General features: G+C 38.5%; 1 protein-coding gene across 1 annotated transcript in view; it reads left to right on the forward strand.

Moving 5' to 3' along the window:
- Positions 1-16,706, forward strand: part of LOC126188382 (macrophage mannose receptor 1-like) — a 119,279-nt gene extending 102,573 nt beyond the window's left edge. Inside the window, exon 8 of the mRNA XM_049929981.1 lies at positions 15,948-16,706. Coding sequence (XP_049785938.1) covers positions 15,948-16,129 — 182 coding nt within the window. The 3' untranslated portion in view covers positions 16,130-16,706. The remainder of the gene's footprint in view (positions 1-15,947) is intronic.
- Positions 16,707-18,930: the final 2,224 nt, after the last annotated feature.

Here is an 18,930-nt window from a genome sequence, read left to right on the forward strand (position 1 = left end):
GTCTTTCAAATAAATTGAATAGACACTGTCATTGCTTTAACACACGGCCTATCAGTGTAACACGTATTTCACTGTTAAGTTGATGCATTGTTGTTGTTCTAACCAACAAAGGTTCCTCGTCTGAAACTCAGCCATGGACTGACTGTCTCAGGACCAGAAATCAGGCCCTTATACATCCTCACAATAATAGACACTGAAACTTCACATTGTTTAATATTTAATTTACAGAAATTACAATCAAAACTTAACTCATTTGATTAAATGAATACATCAAAATATTTGTTCTTTTTACAGTTTCCTCTACTGCAAGAATTAGGCTGAATTATTTGTTTACATCATGAAATTAACAAATATCATTACACAAACAACACTTGGACAAAACTGATAATTACTTTGGAATTAATTAAGAGCCAGCTTTGCTAACATGTTTTCAAATAGAGCCAAATATATACTTTAAGATTACTAGTATTTTGTCTTCCAAATGTTTATGAGCAGTTTAAGTTATGAAACAATTACTGATTTTGCCATATAATGAAAGGTACTACTAGTAATATTCAAAATAAATTAGAAAATCAATACATAAAACTAAGCACAAAATTAGATATGGTGTTATATTCTTTAAAACGGAGGACCAACCTTTCTCTTTTATGAAAATGCAGATTATACTCATGTATGTTAATGGTAATTAGTTGAGAAAACGAATTTTTAAGAAAGCAGATGGCAAAACAAGAGGGGAAGTAAAAATTATCCCAGCTTGCTTCGTCACACCCTGTACAAAGAAGGGTGGCACAAATGGTAAGTGTGATCCACAGTAGAATATTTCTTAAGTGTGAGGGAGCCAGGAGAAAGTCAGATAACAAGGGTAATGATGATCACAAAGAAGGGCATCATGAATGACCACAGTCTCCAGTCCCCCCCCCCCCACCCCCATTTTGCACTATTAAAGTCCTCTTCTTATATCATCATCATCATCAAAACCTGCCGACACTTACAACTAGATCCAAAGCACACAGTAAGTTTACAGCAACTCTTTAGAGAGCTCTGTTGGCATGGTTGATCCCAACATATTTCACATCAACAATGAAATCAGAATTTTTTTTACCTCTCTTGCAATACTAGTGGTACTGTTTCCTCCAAAAACATCTACTTTAGATTCTTCGCTAGCTTCTTAAACAGCATCACACACTTATTCAGTATAGTAGCTTAAGAGGCTCCTAGGCATTTATTCAGCTTCCCCAAAAGGTACCACTAATAAGTCATACAATCTTATTAGATAAATGCTTCTTCAGAATGCCCATTGATAGGTAGACACAGAAAAGAAATTGAAAACTTCTTAAAATGTATTGAAAAAGTTGACAGCAACAGGACATAGTAGCACAGTATCATTCATGACAAGGTGTAACAAATGACCTTCATATGGAACAGAAATGCTCAGGGGCTAGAGTCTTCAAGTCTTTTTTGAACTCCTACCCTTTTCCTGTCATACCTGAACCATTGTCCTATCCCTAGTCTCGCTTAGTTTTTCAAAGGAATTGTCCATTTTATCATCTTGTTCAAGAGAACATTGGTCAGACATTTGTCAGTAGTATCTGCACCTGGAATAAAGTCAAGGAAGTGTTCATTGATGATTATTTCTTCGGCATGCTCTGTCTAACAAACAAATGACCATTAAAATATCTTCTGTGTGTTTCACATTAGGAATAAAGTATAAAATGATTGATTAGTTAAGTTCTTTTGAAGTGTAATCTGGAATACATGTTGATAACAGAGTGATAAATGCTATTTTGTCAGATAATGAGATGTTTGAAGATTTGTACACACTATATACACATTTTGCACTCACAAGCAGCCACTTGGGCTTTAAACCTGCCCTGCTTAGATTTATATTTATAATCTTACTGCTGACAATTTCAGAGTTTAGCCAGCATTCTGTACTTAGTATTCTGTGATTTCAATTATTATGAGTTCTGTACTGATGATGATTAACAGACTCCTAGTCTTTTGCATTTACTTCCTCTTGACATGGGTCACAGAAGGCTCCTCAACATGCGATGTGTGCCACACTGGATCAGTTTCAGTTGCAATGGAAGATGCAACTACAAACTTGTTGGTATGGAGTAAGTGTAGTATCTTGAATTCTCCCAAGTCCATGCCTCCCCTGTACAGGATCGCTACAGCCCCTAAAGCTACCTGGAAGTTTGTATGTACAAATTTAGTTTTGTCTAGGTATGCTCACTGAAGGACGTGTAAAGAAAGTAATTGGAACACAGTATCACAGACTATACACTAACACAACATCACGCTACAGAAGTTGACTTCGTATGAGTTATGTCTCTATCACAATTGTGAACTGTCAAACTTTTCTAAGAACAAACTGGTTGATGACTGGGGAAAAAGTGTAATTATAGCACTAACCATATGTACTGCAATTAAGAGGAAACTATTTTCTGAACAAGACATTGCTGCCAATGTTTGTGGAGTACAGTATACACTGTAGTTTACAGTTATCAATTTACTATGAAATATGACGATCACACATCAGTAGGTATATACTGAAATTGGGGAGAAAGGCTGTCTGAATGAGGTTGCTATTGCTGTCAATTGGAGATAGTCCCAGATAGTTTTCAGCTGACAGTATAGTTTTAATTTTTTGTGTCACCTGTGGACATTTAAAAAAGGCTCAAATGACAGACACAAATTTTGAATTAATATGTGAAAGATAATGGGAGAATGTCACAAAGACAATACAACCTGGAATTTTGGCACAAATTTATATAACGCACAGGGTTCTAATCATTCACATACGAGAACCATGAAGTCAGCTTAAATGTCTGCAACGTGCATGAAGTTTCCACTAACCTAGACAATTTAGTGACAACTTCTACACAAGCATACCAAAGGAGGACACTTTATGTTTTCTTTTTAAGAGTTCTGTTTATAGTGACAAATATCAGGTGGAATTTATTTAATATATTTCTCTACATTACCTTAGATTTGTTACGGTAAAATGAAATTCTCTAGCTCTATGTGGTACACAGAAATCTGTTAGTTCAGATAATCCTTAATTCATGTTGTTTTCAGAAAACTATTTTATATCTTTCAAGATGATAGAGAGCAGCTATCAGACATCATTTCCATTCTAGCTTCATTAAAGCAAATCCATATTTCGCATAGTAGACTGTGTATATAAATGACCTTTCATCAGTAACATTACCAGATGCCAAGTTTGTTTTGTTTGCTGATGATACAAACATTGCAATAAATAGCAAATCAAGTGTTGTCTTAGAAAGATCAGCCAATAAAATATTTGTGGACATTAATCACTGGTTCCTAGCCAATTCTTTGTCACTAAACTTTGAAAAAACACACTACATGCAGTTCAGAACTTGTAAGGGGTGTCCCAAGAGTATATGTCTAACATACGATGACAAGAAGATAGAAGACGTGGACAGTGTTAAATTCTTGGGATTACAGCTTGATAATAAATTCAACTGGGAGGAGCACACCACAGAACTGCTGAAGCGTCTTAACAAATCTCTGTTTGCAATGCGAATTTTGTCAGACATAGGGGATATAAAAATGAAAAAGCTGGCATACTATGCTTACTTTCATTCCATAATGTCATATGGGATTATTTTTTTGGGGAATTCATCAAGCCAAGCTAAAGTTTTCTGGGCACAAAAACGTGCAGTAAGAACTATATGTGGTGTGAACTCAAGAACATCCTGCAGAAGCCTGTTTAGGGAACTAGGGATACTAACTACAGCTTCCCAATATATTTATTCCTTAATGAAGTTTGTCATTAAAAATATATCTCTTTTTCAAACCAACAGCTCAATTCATGGAATCAATACTAGAAATAAGAATAATCTTCACAAGGATTTAAAGTCACTTAGTCTTGTACAAAAAGGTGTGCATTATTCAGGAACACACATTTTCAATAACTTGCCAGCAGCCATAAAAAGCTTAACAACCAATGAAATTCAGTTTAAGAGAAGCCTAAAGGATTTATTGCTGGCCAACTCCTTCTACTCCATTGATGAATTTCTTAGTAAAACCAACTGATTTGTATACAAGTACAACATAACTTCTACACAATTTCAGTGCAGTAATGTATTCACTGAAAATTTGTGTGTGTGTGTGTGTGTGTGTGTGTGTGTGTGTGTGTGTGTAAGTGTGTAAGTATAATCTAACTTCTGCACCATTTCAGTGCAGTAATGTGTTCATTGTAAATAAGTATTACAGTAGTTGTATTACATGTTTATTACTTTATAAATAAATAAAAAACTTTTTTATTTTAAATTCAGTGCATTAGTATTTGTAAAATGACTCTTAGTGTTCATTAAAAAATGACGATCATTCCACTTGGGACCTGTGGAATGGTACATTAGCTTATTTGTTTTAGTTGTAAATATTTGTCATGTATTGTTGTTTTTCTGACGTGTTCCACATCCTGGAGGACCTCCTCACTACGGATCAATTGGAATGAAAGTAAATCTAATCTAATCTAATCTAATCTAATGGAAGGGACTGCTTGGTATGGAAGCCTAGCCACCCATAGTCGTCGCATCTGCAGTAATAAGCAGTCCCTCTAAAAATATATCGAGGGTCTCACTGAAGCCTTCACCAACTGTAATTATCCTCCCAACCTTGTACAAAAACAAATCTCCCGTGCCTTATCTTTCCAGTCTCCCACCACCTCCCAAAGTCCGGCCACAGAGGAGCATTCCCCTCGTAACTCAGTACCATTTGGGACTGGAGCAACTGAATTACATTCTCCGCCAGGGTTTGGATTACTCTCATCATGTCTTGAAATGAGAAATGTCCTGCCCACTATCCTTCCCAAACCTCCTACCGTGGTATTCCACCGTCCACCCAACCTACACAATACACTCGTCCATCCTTACACAACCCCCCAATCCCTTACCTCATGGCTCATACCCCTGTAATAGACCTAGATGCAAGACCTGTTCCATACATTCTCCTACCACTACCTACTCCAGTCCGCTCACTAACGTCACCTATCCCATCAAAGGCAAGGCTACCTGTGAAACCAGTCATGTGATTTACAAGCTAAGCTTCAACCTCTGTGCTGCATTCTATGTAGGCATGACAACCAACAAGCTGTCTGTCGGCATGAACGGCCACCGACAAACTGTAGCCAAGAAACAAGTGGACTACCCGGTTGCTGAACACGCTGCCAAACATGATATCCCTCATCTTAATGACTGCTTCACAGCCTGTGCCATATGGATCCTTCCCACCAACACCAGCTTTTCTGAATTGCGCAGGTGGGAACTTTCCCTGCAATACATCCTACGTTCCCGTAGCCCTTCTGGCCTCAACCTTCGTTAGTCACTGTCCACACCCACCCAGCCCCCTCCCTGTTCCCATTCCAGCACTACACAGCCGTCATTTCACCGCCACACCCAGTCTTTTAATTTCTTTTATTTCTCTCCTTTCTGCTACTTAGCCCCTCCCCCCTCCGCACCTTCTCTCCTGCCTTCCGTCTAAACTGCAACACTTGACTGTCCGCCACTCCAAACATACTATCCCTCCCCCTCCCCGCCCCAGCCTCCCCCTTACCCCCACCCAGTCACCACTCCCATCATGCACTGCTGCTGCTGTTCGCAGTGTGGTCTCAGCTCTCTGAGACTGCAGATGTGTGTGCATGTTGCGTTCGTGTGTGTGTGTGTGTGTGTGTGTGTGTGTGTGTGTGTGTGTGTGTGTGTGTGTGTCTACTGCTGACAAAGGCCTTAGTGGCCGAAATGCTATAAAATGGTATATATGTTTCATTAAGACCACTGATGTTATTTTATTTCAATAAAGTGAAACCCATTTGGTGACAAAAATACGCATTTCATTCCATCCACAAGAGTGTTTTAAAACACCTTCACTGCTTTCAGCAATAACCTCAGATAAAAGTAGGCCTCTTGAAAGAAATGTATAAGGTGGGGAAGAGTTGTGTAAACTGACACTATAGGTGACCACCAAAAAAATGTTGGTTCTACTATGTTCATTATTGTTGGTTATTACCCACTTTGTTGTGTCTATTATTCTACAGGTATTGCATGATTTTTCTTTCAAGAAATACATGAGTATAAACTACCAGCAACTGCCACAATTTTCTTCTTCTTATCGTCCACACTTTCCACTACATAAACTACTTTCGAAGTGCCAAAATGTAATAGAATAAATAAAATTTCTATAAAACACTGCACTGTACAATGTACTTGTGGTGACACGGTTGCAATTCCTGAAATCCATTGCCTTTGGCCTGCTGAGGAGCACCACAGTCCTGGGTCCATGGATAAACCATGAAAATCCACATTACACCACACACAGACAGACCCTGCCTGTGGACAGATCAATGAGAATAGATCCAACAGGCAAGGCTGGCACATTAGTGGGAAACTGCGGGCTTCAGATTGGCAGGCCCGATCTGTTAGATGCCCACAGAAATGGCCTGCAGTTTTGGCATGCCATGGTAGTCCATTCGTGTGGCCAGCTATCCGCATGTCACAGTCACCATGTTGATGAAATGAGATTGTGGTGATCACCCAGGCAACAGATAACTTGCACAAATACTCTGAGAATCAACACCAATGAAGATAAGTAGCAACTCACGGTAAAGAGGATCGCTCAGACACAGACAGGCACATAGGAAAGACTATCACACACACACAATTTTTGGCCATAGCCTTTATCAGAAAACAAAAGCACACACACATTCGCACAATCACTGGACGCAACTCATGCACACACAACCGCTGTAACTGGCCACTTCATCAACCATCTCTGGACACCTCCCTCTCTCTCATCGGCAGCTGCTAGGCTAGCAGCAAGTAGTAGTGGCAGCTCTGACTGCAAGCTAAGGGGAGGGATGGGAAGGAGAGAAGCAGTAAGAATGAGAGCGTAGGGAAGAGGCGCACTTACTCAGCTATGCCCAGCCAGCGACAAAGCATGGCAACTCGGTAAACAAACAGTTTCGTGCTACTGAGATAAAAAATGAGATTTTTCCAGTGTTTCTTTTTTTCTTTTTTTTTTCAAATTTCCCTGATACATTTGAAATTTCCTGATATTCCCTGATTTCCAGAACTTGTGGTGACTCTGGTTATTATATACCAGATATCTCTCCCACAACTTGCCACGGACATTTTTACTATTGTTTCAGCACGTATTTACAATTTTTCTTTGTTGCAATATGTAGCTGGAGCCAGTCCAAACAAATACTGATTATCAAGTCTTCCATGCAACAGCCACTGTCGACATAAAGCACTGGTTTGTCTTCGTTGCAAACAAAAAGATTTTTCAATCAAAATTTTACAGGCTGATTTGATAGAGCATCTCAAATTAGTCTAGTGTGATTTTCTTTTTATCAATATGTATTAATGGGGCCAGTAAAACATAAAGAATAACCAGTACTCTAGCAGCAATACCGCCACCCCGGCCCATGCTGACTGCTAACATAATGCTGTATAGCTGCTCTGTCACTGAGGTTATTCTTCATATTTTACTGTCCTAGTTAATACATACCAGCAAAATGAATATTACACTAGACTAATTTGGTACCGCTCTATCAAATGAGCTTGTAAAATTTTGCTTTAAAGATAATTCTGTTTGTTCTGGTAAACAAACTGACATTTGTTTGGGCTGACTCCAGCAACACACTGAAAAAACAAAATCACAGATAGCTACCAAAACACCAGATAAAATGCGCCTGATGACTTAGGGCAGACATACTGTGTATATCTGTATGTGTGTATTATTCATATGTGTGTAGATATATGTAGAAGTGTGTATTTGAACATTCAATTATCAACCTGAACATTATGACCACCTACCTAATAGCCGGTACCTCCACCTTTGGCATAGATAACAGAAGCAACACATCATGGCTTGGAAGCAATGAGGCCTTGGTGGGTTGCTGGAGGGAGTTGGCACTATTCCTGCACACACAAGTCACCTAATTCCTGTAAATTCCAGGGAGGGACGGTGATGATCTCTGAAACCAAGTTTAGTAACATCCCAGATGTGTTCAATTGCGTTCAGATCTGGTGAGTTGTGGGGTCAGAACATCAATTGGAACTCGCCACTGTGTTCCTTGAATCACTCCATCACACTCCCGGGATTGTGAAATGGCCGATTACCCTGCTGAAAAATGCCACTGCCGTCAGGAAACATGATCACCATGAAGGGGTGTTTGTGGTCTGCAACCTGTGTATGATACTCCTTGGCCCTCATGATGCCTTGTGCAAGCTCCACTGGACTCGTGGATGCTCATGTTAATTTTCCCCAGAGCATAATGGAGTCACCACCACCTAGCCTTTGTCCTGCAGTGCAGGTGTCAAGGAGCTGCTCCCCTGGAAGACAACGGATTTGTGCCCTCCTATCAGCGTGATGAAGAAAGTATCAGGATTCATCAGACCATGACAATGGTCACGGGTCCATTCCAGTTGTAGTTGCCAAAGTCGTTATGTTAACACTGGCACATTCATGGGTCGTTGGCTGTGGAATCCCATTGTTAGGAGTGTTCAGTGCACTGTGTGTTTAGACACAGTTGTATTCTGCCCAGCATTAAAGTCTTATGTTAGTTCTGCCACAGTGCACTGCCTGTTCTGTTTTACCAGTCTGCCCAGCCTATGACGTCCGAAGCTCATAATGAAGGGTGGCCACCCAACCCCATAAAGTCTGGATATGGTTTCACCACGTATTACAGACACTCACCTCAGCAATTCTTTAATACCAGACAAGTCATGCAGTTTCCAAAACACTTGTGCCAAACCTCCAGGCCATCACAAGCTTCCCTCGGTCAAACTCAGAAGGATCACACGACTTCCCCATTCTAAACACAGATGGCATGGTCACTGATACTACATGCATCATGTTTGTGTCTTGACCAGCAGTCATTCCTTGCCAGGTGATGCTGCTGTTGCCTGGATGTGTTTATATCGATAGTAGGTCAGTGGTCACAAAGTCCTGTCCAATCTGTGTGTGTGTGTGTGTGTGTGTGTGTAAGTGTTTAAGTATATACGCTTATGTCATATGGTATTATTTTTTGGGGTAATTCTTCTGATTCAAAAAGGGTATTTTTGGCTCAAAAACGGGCTGTTCGAGCTATGTGGTGTAAGTTCGAGAACCTCTTGTCGGCCCCTATTCAATAGTCTGGGAATTCTGACGTTGCCCTCACAGTACATATTTTCTTTAATGTCGTTTGTTGTTAGCAATATTAGCTATTCCCAAGAGTTATCAGCTTTCACTCAGTTAATACTAGGCAGAAATCCAATGTGCATGTGGAATGCACTTCCTTGACTCTTGTGCAGAAAGGAGTGCAGTATTCTGCTGCATCCATTTTCAATAAGCTACCACAAGAACTCAAAAATCTTAGCAGTACCCCAAACTCTTTTAAGTCTAAACTGAAGAGTTTTCTCATGGCTCACTCCTTCTATTCTGTCGAGGAGCTCCTGAAAGAGCTAAAAAATTAAGCAAATTCCAGTGTTACATTGTTGATTTTCTTTATTTAAATTTACGACTTGTCACCTGAATATGTTTTTTTTATATTTCATTTTATCTGTTTCTAATATCTACATCTACATCTACATCTACATTCATACTCCGCAAGCCACCCAACGGTGTGTGGTGGAGGGCACTCTTCGTGCCACTGTCATTACCTCCCTTTCCTGTTCCAGTCGCGTATGGTTCGCGGGAAGAACGACTGTCTGAAAGCCTCCGTGCGCGCTCTAATCTCTCTAATTTTACATTCGTGATCACCTCGGGAGGTATAAGTAGGGGGAAGCAATATATTCTATACCTCATCCAGAAACGCAACCTCTCGAAACCTGGCGAGCAAGCTACACCGCGATGCAGAGAGCCTCTCTTGCAGAGTCTGCCACTTGAGTTTGTTAAACATCTCCGTAACGCTATCACAGTTACCAAATAACCCTGTGACGAAACGCGCCGCTCTTCTTTGGATCTTCTCTATCTCCTCTGTCAACCCGATCTGGTACGGATCCCACACTGATGCGCAATACTCAAGTATAGGTCGAACGAGTGTTTTGTAAGCCACCTCCTTTGTTGATGGACTACATTTTATAAGGACTCTCCCAATGAATCTCAACCTGGTACGCCGGCCGCGGTGGTCTAGCGGTTCTAGGCGCTCAGTCCGGAACCGCGCGACTGCTATGGTCGCAGGTTCGAATCCTGCCTCGGGCATGGATGTGTGTGATGTCCCTAGGTTAGTTAGGTTTAAGTAGTTCTAAGTTCTAGGGGACTGATGACCACAGATGTTAAGTCCCATAGTGCTCAGAGCCATTTGAACCATTCAACCTGGTACCCGCCTTACAAACAATTAATTTTATATGATCATTCCACTTCAAATCATTCCGCATGCATACTCCCAGATATTTTACAGAAGTAACTGCTACCAGTGTTTGTTCTGCTATCATATAATCATACAATAAAGGATCCTTCTTTCTATGTATTCGCAATAAATTACATTTGTCTATGTTAATGGTCAGTTGCCACTCCCTGCACCAAGTGCCCATCCGCTGCAGATATTTCTGCATTTCGCTACAATTTTCTAATGCTGCAACTTCTCTGTATATTACAGCATCATCCGCGAAAAGCCGCATGGAACTTCCGACACTATCTACTAGGTCATTTACATATATTGTGAAAAGCAATGGTCCCATAACACTCCCCTGTGGCACGCCAGAGGTTACTTTAACGTCTGTAGACGTCTCTCCATTGATAACAACATGCTGTGTTCTGTTTGCTAAAAACTCTTCAATCCAGCCACACAGCTGGTCTGATATTCCGTAGGCTCTTACTTTGTTTATCAGGCGACAGTGCGGAACTGTATCGAACGCCTTCCGGAAGTCAAGGAAAATAGCATCTACCTGGGAGCCTGTATCTAATATTTTCTGGGTCTCATGAACAAATAAAGCGAGTTGGGTCTCTCACGATGCCTGTTTCCGGAATCCATGTTGATTCCTACATAGTAGATTCTGGGTTTCCAAAAACGACATGATACTCGAGCAAAAAACATGTTCTAAAATTCTACAACAGATCGACGTCAGAGATATAGGTCTATAGTTTTGCGCATCTGCTCGATGACCCTTCTTGAAGACTGGGACTACCTGTGCTCTTTTCCAATCATTTGGAACCTTCCGTTCCTCTAGAGACTTGCGGTACACGGCTGTTAGAAGGGGGGCAAGTTCTTTCGCGTACTCTGTGTAGAATCGAATTGGTGTCCCGTCAGGTCCAGTGGACTTTCCTCTGTTGAGTGATTCCAGTTGCTTTTCTATTCCTTGGACACTTATTTCGATGTCAGCCATTTTTTCGTTTGTGCGAGGATTTAGAGAAGGAACTGCAGTGCAGTCTTCCTCTGTGAAACAGCTTTGGAAAAAGGTGTTTAGTATTTCAGCTTTACGCGTGTCATCGTCTGTTTCAATGCCTTCATCATCCCGGAGTGTCTGGATATGCTGTTTCGATCCACTTACTGATTTAACGTAAGACCAGAACTTCCTAGGATTTTCTGTCAAGTCGGTACATAGAATTTTACTTTCGAATTCACTGAACACTTCACGCATGGCCCTCCTTACGCTAACTTTGACATCGTTTAGCTTCTTTACGCGTGTCATTGTCTGTTTCAATGCCTTCATCATCCCGGAGTGTCTGGATATGCTGTTTCGATCCACTTACTGATTTAACGTAAGACCAGAACTTCCTAGGATTTTCTGTCAAGTCGGTACATAGAATTTTACTTTCGAATTCACTGAACGCTTCACGCATGGCCCTCCTTACGCTAACTTTGACATCGTTTAGCTTCTGTTTGTCTGAGAGGTTTTGGCTGCGTTTGAACTTTGAGTGAAGCTCTCTTTGCTTTTGCAGTAGTTTCCTAACTTTGTTGTTGTACCACGGTGGGTTTTTCCCGTCCCTCACAGTTTTACTCGGCACGTACCTGTCTAAAACGCATTTTACGATTGCCTTGAACTTCTTCCATAAACACTCAACATTGTCAGTGTCGGAACTGAAATTTTCGTTTTGATCTGTTAGGTAGTCTGAAATCTGCCTTCTATTACTCTTGCTAAACAGATAAACCTTCCTCCCTTTTCTTATATTCCTATTTACTTCCATATTCAGGGATGCTGCAACGGCCTTATGATCACTGATTCCCTGTTCTGCGCTTACAGAGTCGAAAAGTTCGGGTCTGTTTGTTATCAGTAGGTCCAAGATGTTATCTCCATGAGTCGGTTCTCTGTTTAATTGCTCGAGGTAATTTTCGGATATCGTGTTATAATTTCGGATATCGTGTTATAATTTCATGTATTGACTCGTTCCATGACCATGGAGACTTCTCCTTAATTTGGTCCCACGGAACAATAAATAAATAAATAGATAAAATAAAATAAATATTCATAAAACTTTTTCAAAGACTGCTGTAAATTTATTTCAATATTTAATCTCTATTCACAGAATGTCTAACAATTATGGTCATACACACACTTTTCACACATTACTGCGTGTCTGATGAAAGTACAAGAAAACAGGACAAAGTGTGATTAATTATTATTATTATTAAATTAAATTATTATTAAATAAATTTGCAGCAGTCTTTGAAAACGTTACAGAAATGACTCATTAGCTACACAGCTCACTATTAGCCCATAAACAGAAATTGCTTTGACCAAAAAAATATACAAATAGTACTCTTTTTGTTCAGACATTACTCTTCCTCTTATGGAGCACATTTGCTGTTGTATACATAGCATCACTTACTTTTTGTGATACATCCTTCACAGTCCCTGAAAACACAGCTTTGTTAGAGGCCATCCGATCCCAACAATTGATCATTTTTGTCCTGTCAATGCTACTTTACAACAGCAAGACTGAGCACTCATATTTCCTGCTAAGTCACAGCGAGCCTTACACTCTTGCACACTTTAGTAAGAGAGAACAGATCAACAAGTAGAAAGCAATCTGTGTCTCTTCATATACCTACACATACATCGAAATCTACATCTATACTCTGAAGTCACTGCATGGTTGAGGATATCGCCCTTGCACTAGTTATTAGGATTTCCTCCCATACCATTCACATACTCAGCATGGGAAGAATGATTATTTAAATGCTTCTGCGTGTACTGTAATTAATCTTGTCCTCACAATCCCTAAGTGAGCATTGAGTATGGGATTGTATTACATTCCAAGAATAACTCTGTAAGTAGGCTTTCTCAGGAGAGCATATGTCTGACTTCAAGAGTCTGCCAGTTCAGTTTCTTCAGCGTCACTGTGGCACTCTCACACACATCAAACAAACCTGTAACCATGTGTGATGCACTTCTCTGTATACATTCAGTATCCCCTGCTATTCCTACTTGGTACAGGCTCTACACACCTGAGCCCTATTCCAGAACAGGTTGCATGAATGATTTGTAAACAATCACCTTTGGAGACAAATTGAATTTCCCCAGTATTCTACCAATGAAATAAAGTCTACCACCTGCTTTTTCCACAACTGAGCATATGCGATCATTAAATCATTCTATTTTGTCACCCTAAAAAGTATTACACCTAGGTATTTGTGGAAGCTGGCCAATTCTGGCTGTGACTCATTGATATTATAGCCATACGATACTACATTTTTTAATTTTGTTAAGTGCCCCATTTTATATTTCTAAAAATTTGAAACAACTTGTAAATACTTGGACCACTTTGAAATCTTTGCAAGATCAGATTGAATACACACACAGCTTCTTTGGGACAATACTTCACAACAGATAACTGTCATTTGCAAAAACTCTGAGGTTGCTCTTAATATTATCCTCAAGATCATTAATAAAGAATATGAACAGTAAGGGAGCCAACACATTTCTCTGGGGCACATCCGAAGCTATTTCTACATCTGAAGACAACTCTCCATCCGCGACTACATACTGCACCCTCCCTACCATAAGATCCTCAATCCAGTCATAAATTTTGTTTTATACCTCATATGATCATACTTTTGTCAATAAGTGTAGATGTGGTACTGAGTCGAATAATTTTCAGAAATCAGGAAGTACTGCATCTACCTGACTGTCTTCATCAGAAACTTTTGTGTCATGTGAGAAAACTGTGAATTGGGTTTTACATGATCAATGCTTTTGGAATTCACGCTGGTTGACATGGAGGATGTCTTTCTGCTTGAGATACCTTATTATGTTTGAGTTGAGAATATGTCCTAAGATTCTACAATCAATTGATGTCAAGGATATTGGGCAGTAGTTTTGTGGATCCCTTCTTCTAGCAAACTGGTGTCACCTGTGCTTTCTTTGAACTACTGGGCATAATTTTTTCTTTGTGGGCTCTGCAATAGATTACAGTTAGCAGAGGGGTAACTCACATCATAAATTCAGTATAGAATCTGATTGGGATTTCATTGGGCCCCAGAGCTTTGTTACATTTTATAATTTCAGCTGATTCTCAAGACCACTGACATTAACACTTATTTCACTCATCTTTTCAGTGGTATGAGGATTAAGTTGGGGCAGTTTCTAGGGTTTTATTTTGTAAAGGAACATTTGAAAATGGAATTAAGCACTTCCCCTTTTGCTGTGCTAACCTCAATTTCAATTCTCAATCATGAGCAACTGGTCACTCACTTTGATGTCACTGAGAGCCTTTACATACAACCAGAATTTCTTTGGGATCTGTGAAAGATCATTTGAATATTCTGCTATGGTAGTCATTGAAGTCATCACACATTGCTCTATTGACAGCCAAAAACATTTAATTCAGCCTCTTTCTATCTACTATAGCATTATGCTTTGTTTTGCACGTATTATGCAGTAGACTCTGTTTCTTGAGAAGTTTCTTCATGGTGACTGTACACTATCCAGTGCGTGGCCAGCTATCATTTTAAACTTGGGTCATAGTTCCCCTACATGCTCCTGCACTTTGTTGAAAGTTTTAAGTACCTCATTGAGCTATGACATACTCACAGAACTCTAGTGGTAGAAAGGAAGCCAATATACCTCTGACATAAAAGCAGTGCCTTTATTTCTAATGTAAGCAAACCTCAACAGTAGACTCATATTTGCTCTATCTCTGATGGCTATGCATCATACAATAAAAAAGTTGATTGAAATTTACATGCTATTCTTCATCAAAATAATGATTCTAGTTGAACAGTTATTAACAATGACTTACAGTCTAGATGTAAACAGTTAACATTTACATGTCATTTTGGAGAGAGTAATTCTTGTCACATTTAAAGACGTTGACACTGAAACGTATGATGGATTTTAAACAAAAACACGTGTCAGACATGACTCCAAGACCAAGTATTTGTCTGGCTATATTCAAACCAATACTGTCATGCAAGATGTTCATTTTTTTGTTTACAGTTTTATTTAATATACAGGAAATGAGAATCAGGATGGCCGTAATACGATTTGACTCCTACAATTGCCTAATGTGCATTTAATGCACCACATCATTCATTTCATTTATATTACTGAATTGTATTTTGAACTTTGAAGTCACTGGAGAATAATCCCATGCAGCCAAAGTACAAAAATACAAAGTAACCAATGTGCACCCAATGTTATCTCAAACATAAGTGATCTGCAGAATTCATTTCTTCTATAGTTCAATGATATAACAAGTATTGCCAAATAACTTCACGACATTCTCCAAATAAATAAATTCACAGTTTACACAAATATGTAGCATAGCATACAGCCATTGTTATAAAATAGACATTTTATAATTTTTTTATTATATATCTTAAAATAAATTTTGATAACTATTACTACTAATTTTCATAATTCACTTATCTCTAACTGCTAAGCAAAAGAGGTCACCATCGTGTCAAAGTATTTTACTCTCATTTATATCTAGGTTCTCTATAAGATAACTTTTAAATGACATTTTAAATTTTATATGTGCTAATAAATTAACAGGTGAGCCATTATCAACTACAGGCTACCATCGTTGGTGGTCTGTGAGCAGTCCTGACAACCTGGGCTATAGCAGCATAAGTGCAGGTGAAGACTGTGGTTCTGTTCATCGCAATGGTGGCTTGAATGACATTTCGTGCTACATGAAACATGCTTTTTTCTGTGAGCAGGAGTTACTGGAATAAGTTTTCACGGTTAATTTATGTAAAAATGAGATCTATCTCACGTTTTCACTGGTGTTGGACTATTTCTATGAACACAAAGAAATGATTTATTTTCTTTTTTAAAAAATTCTGATCAGCAGAGCAATCAGAATGCTTTATTCATGTTTTGCAGTTCATATTTTCAAATTGCAAACTGTGAGCTGAAGCATTGTATCTATTGATGGGAATCATTATCACAACAGCTCACTTCAAAGCAATTTAACCAATAAAACTTAATTCTGCCAATTTAAAAACAATGCTGTATGGTCTGATAAGAAAGTAGACAAGCCACATCTCACAGCTTTTGGGGGCAATGAAGGTGGAATTTAGTTGCATAGACAAGGGTTCTAAAAGTCAGCAGCACCACTGTGTTTGCGAATGTACAAAATTCAGACAGACATTTTTCCTGGAACCAATATGGAAGGGTAGGAAAAAGCACCAATTTATTTCTACATATAAGTAAGTCCTGAAAGTAAAATGTTAGAAAGGGCAATGGAGAGAGAAAGGAAATAGTCAACGAGGAGTTTCTGACAGTGAAATTAATTTGTAATAGTCACTCAAAGAATTTGACTTTCAGTAACAAAAGTGATGTTCACTGCACTGAAATACTGGGAGACTTGGTTGTGACTAAGCACAAATCCCACAAATGTAATTCAATGATATATACACCACAAAGTAGTTAGCCATTGCTTTTATTCATACTATCAGAATAAGAAACAAAAGTTATTCTTAATGATCCTTCTACCTCTCATCATTAACATTGCTTGTGAAATGAATTTTCCATTGTGATATTTATCTTTCAAAAAACAAAAAATAATATTTCTGTCACTTAGACATACATGGGTAATTTTCTGCCATCTTTTGTAAATGCTTGCTTATTTACTTCTAATATAATATATTTGCTACAGATTATTTTTTATACTGAATTAAAAAATGTTGAGGCAGATCTAAGTTGTTATGACTGGTATTAACTATTTATGAACCTTATGTTGATAGTTTTATAAATTGTGTTTTATAAATGTAGAGCTTTGTAGAGAATGCTTAACAAGTGTTGTAACTATTATTTGTGTTTTACAAATCCAAGGTATACAATCCCTAATGATAATATAGCCTCATTTCTATATCTATGTAATGGCTGAAATATTTTACATGTTTATTATAACCACTTTAATTGTGTAATTATTATGTAATGCTGTACAGTCAACAGATAAACATGTAACCAGGCCATCTGCTGTGCTTACCAAATTGGTCTCAGTCAGCACAAGAATAGAATTGTATTTGGTACTAGTCACATATTTACAACACCAAAGTCTACTTTTAAATATTACAAAATATGTTTTAAAGATGTGAATTAATGCTTACCTCACATCAAAGTCAGAAGCAACTAATAGATGACTTGGATCTGAAAAGACATTCTTGTTTTGTTGGTTCTTTTATGAAAATGAGTAATCATCAGGATTAGCATATCTATTAACTGGACATTACAAAATTTCCATATGCCCACAGTCCATTCTACTGCCCCTCCAGCATTTGAACAAGGGATCTTAAAAACTGCCAACTTTCTTCACTGGCCCCTATTCATCACTTGTTACAAATCCAATTCATCATTCTAATGCTGCTCACTTAATAGCAAAAGTATGAAAGTTTCTCCTCTTTAACAGAGTGAGAAACAATGTGAAATCTTGTTGTACACATCTTCCTGTTCCTATGGAGGAAAAAAACACCCTCAAATACTGGACACAAAAGTTGGTTAAATATTCTATCTAGGTAGGCAATTCTTAAAACAGATGATGCTGGAAAATGAATGTCACTAGCAGTTCCCTTGTTTTCTTTTTCCCCATTATTTCTTCTGAAAACTTTATTTTATTCCTCTTTTTCACATAAATGATCCTTTCTTTTTGTGCATTTAAATTTTTATGAAGTTAATTTCCTGTGGTCTGGTAGCAAGTACTGTGGACAGATTTACAGTTGCATGTTTCTGGTTTTTACAGCTGCAGTCAGATTCCACAAAATTATCCTCTCTTGTGGAACATGTCATATCATAAAGTACCAAACCAAGATTGTGGACACTACTGTAAATGGCTTAAATGGGTCAAAATTTTGCAGCATGATGCATTTTACAACCCAAAAGAATTTCGTACAAACGTTTAAAGTTTTTTTTTTTGTATCCCCCCCCCCCCCCCCCCCCCACACACACACACACAAGTTTCCACCATTTAGTCTTCACATATTCCAAAAGGAATACTGCCATATGGACCGAACTGAATCTGACTTTTGGAGGATGCTGGTGACTTTCAAATCTAGATAAATTGTGGAATCAGTTTTCATCCATTTGATTTTATTTCCACTGATAACTGGTTTCAGATACAATGATAACTGTAAAGCTGAAACCAGATATCTCTGCAAATAAAATAAAATATGACAAATACATGTAGCTTGTTTGTAAAAACCACAAATTAAACATGCACAGCATATTTAGTACGATGATCAATCTCAATGCAAGGCCCATTTTAAATTTAATCAAAACAAATGACTATTTATATTGTCTTGCACTATACTGAAAAGAGAGTAGAATGAGAGGTCTTTTGATTTTGTACTTGGACACCATAAGTTTGCCTTCACCACCAGTCTGCATCTTAAACACAATTTGGTAAACTAAAATGAGTGAGCAATCATTTTGTGCTTCAATGGCATAGTCTTCCATGATTTTGAACTTTCCAAATTTGTGTTTAAATTGTTGCACCAATTTTATCTTTCATACCCCATATCTTGAAGTGGAATGT

This window comes from Schistocerca cancellata, chromosome 5 (genome assembly GCF_023864275.1).
Source record: "Schistocerca cancellata isolate TAMUIC-IGC-003103 chromosome 5, iqSchCanc2.1, whole genome shotgun sequence".
NCBI lineage: Eukaryota > Metazoa > Arthropoda > Insecta > Orthoptera > Acrididae > Schistocerca > Schistocerca cancellata.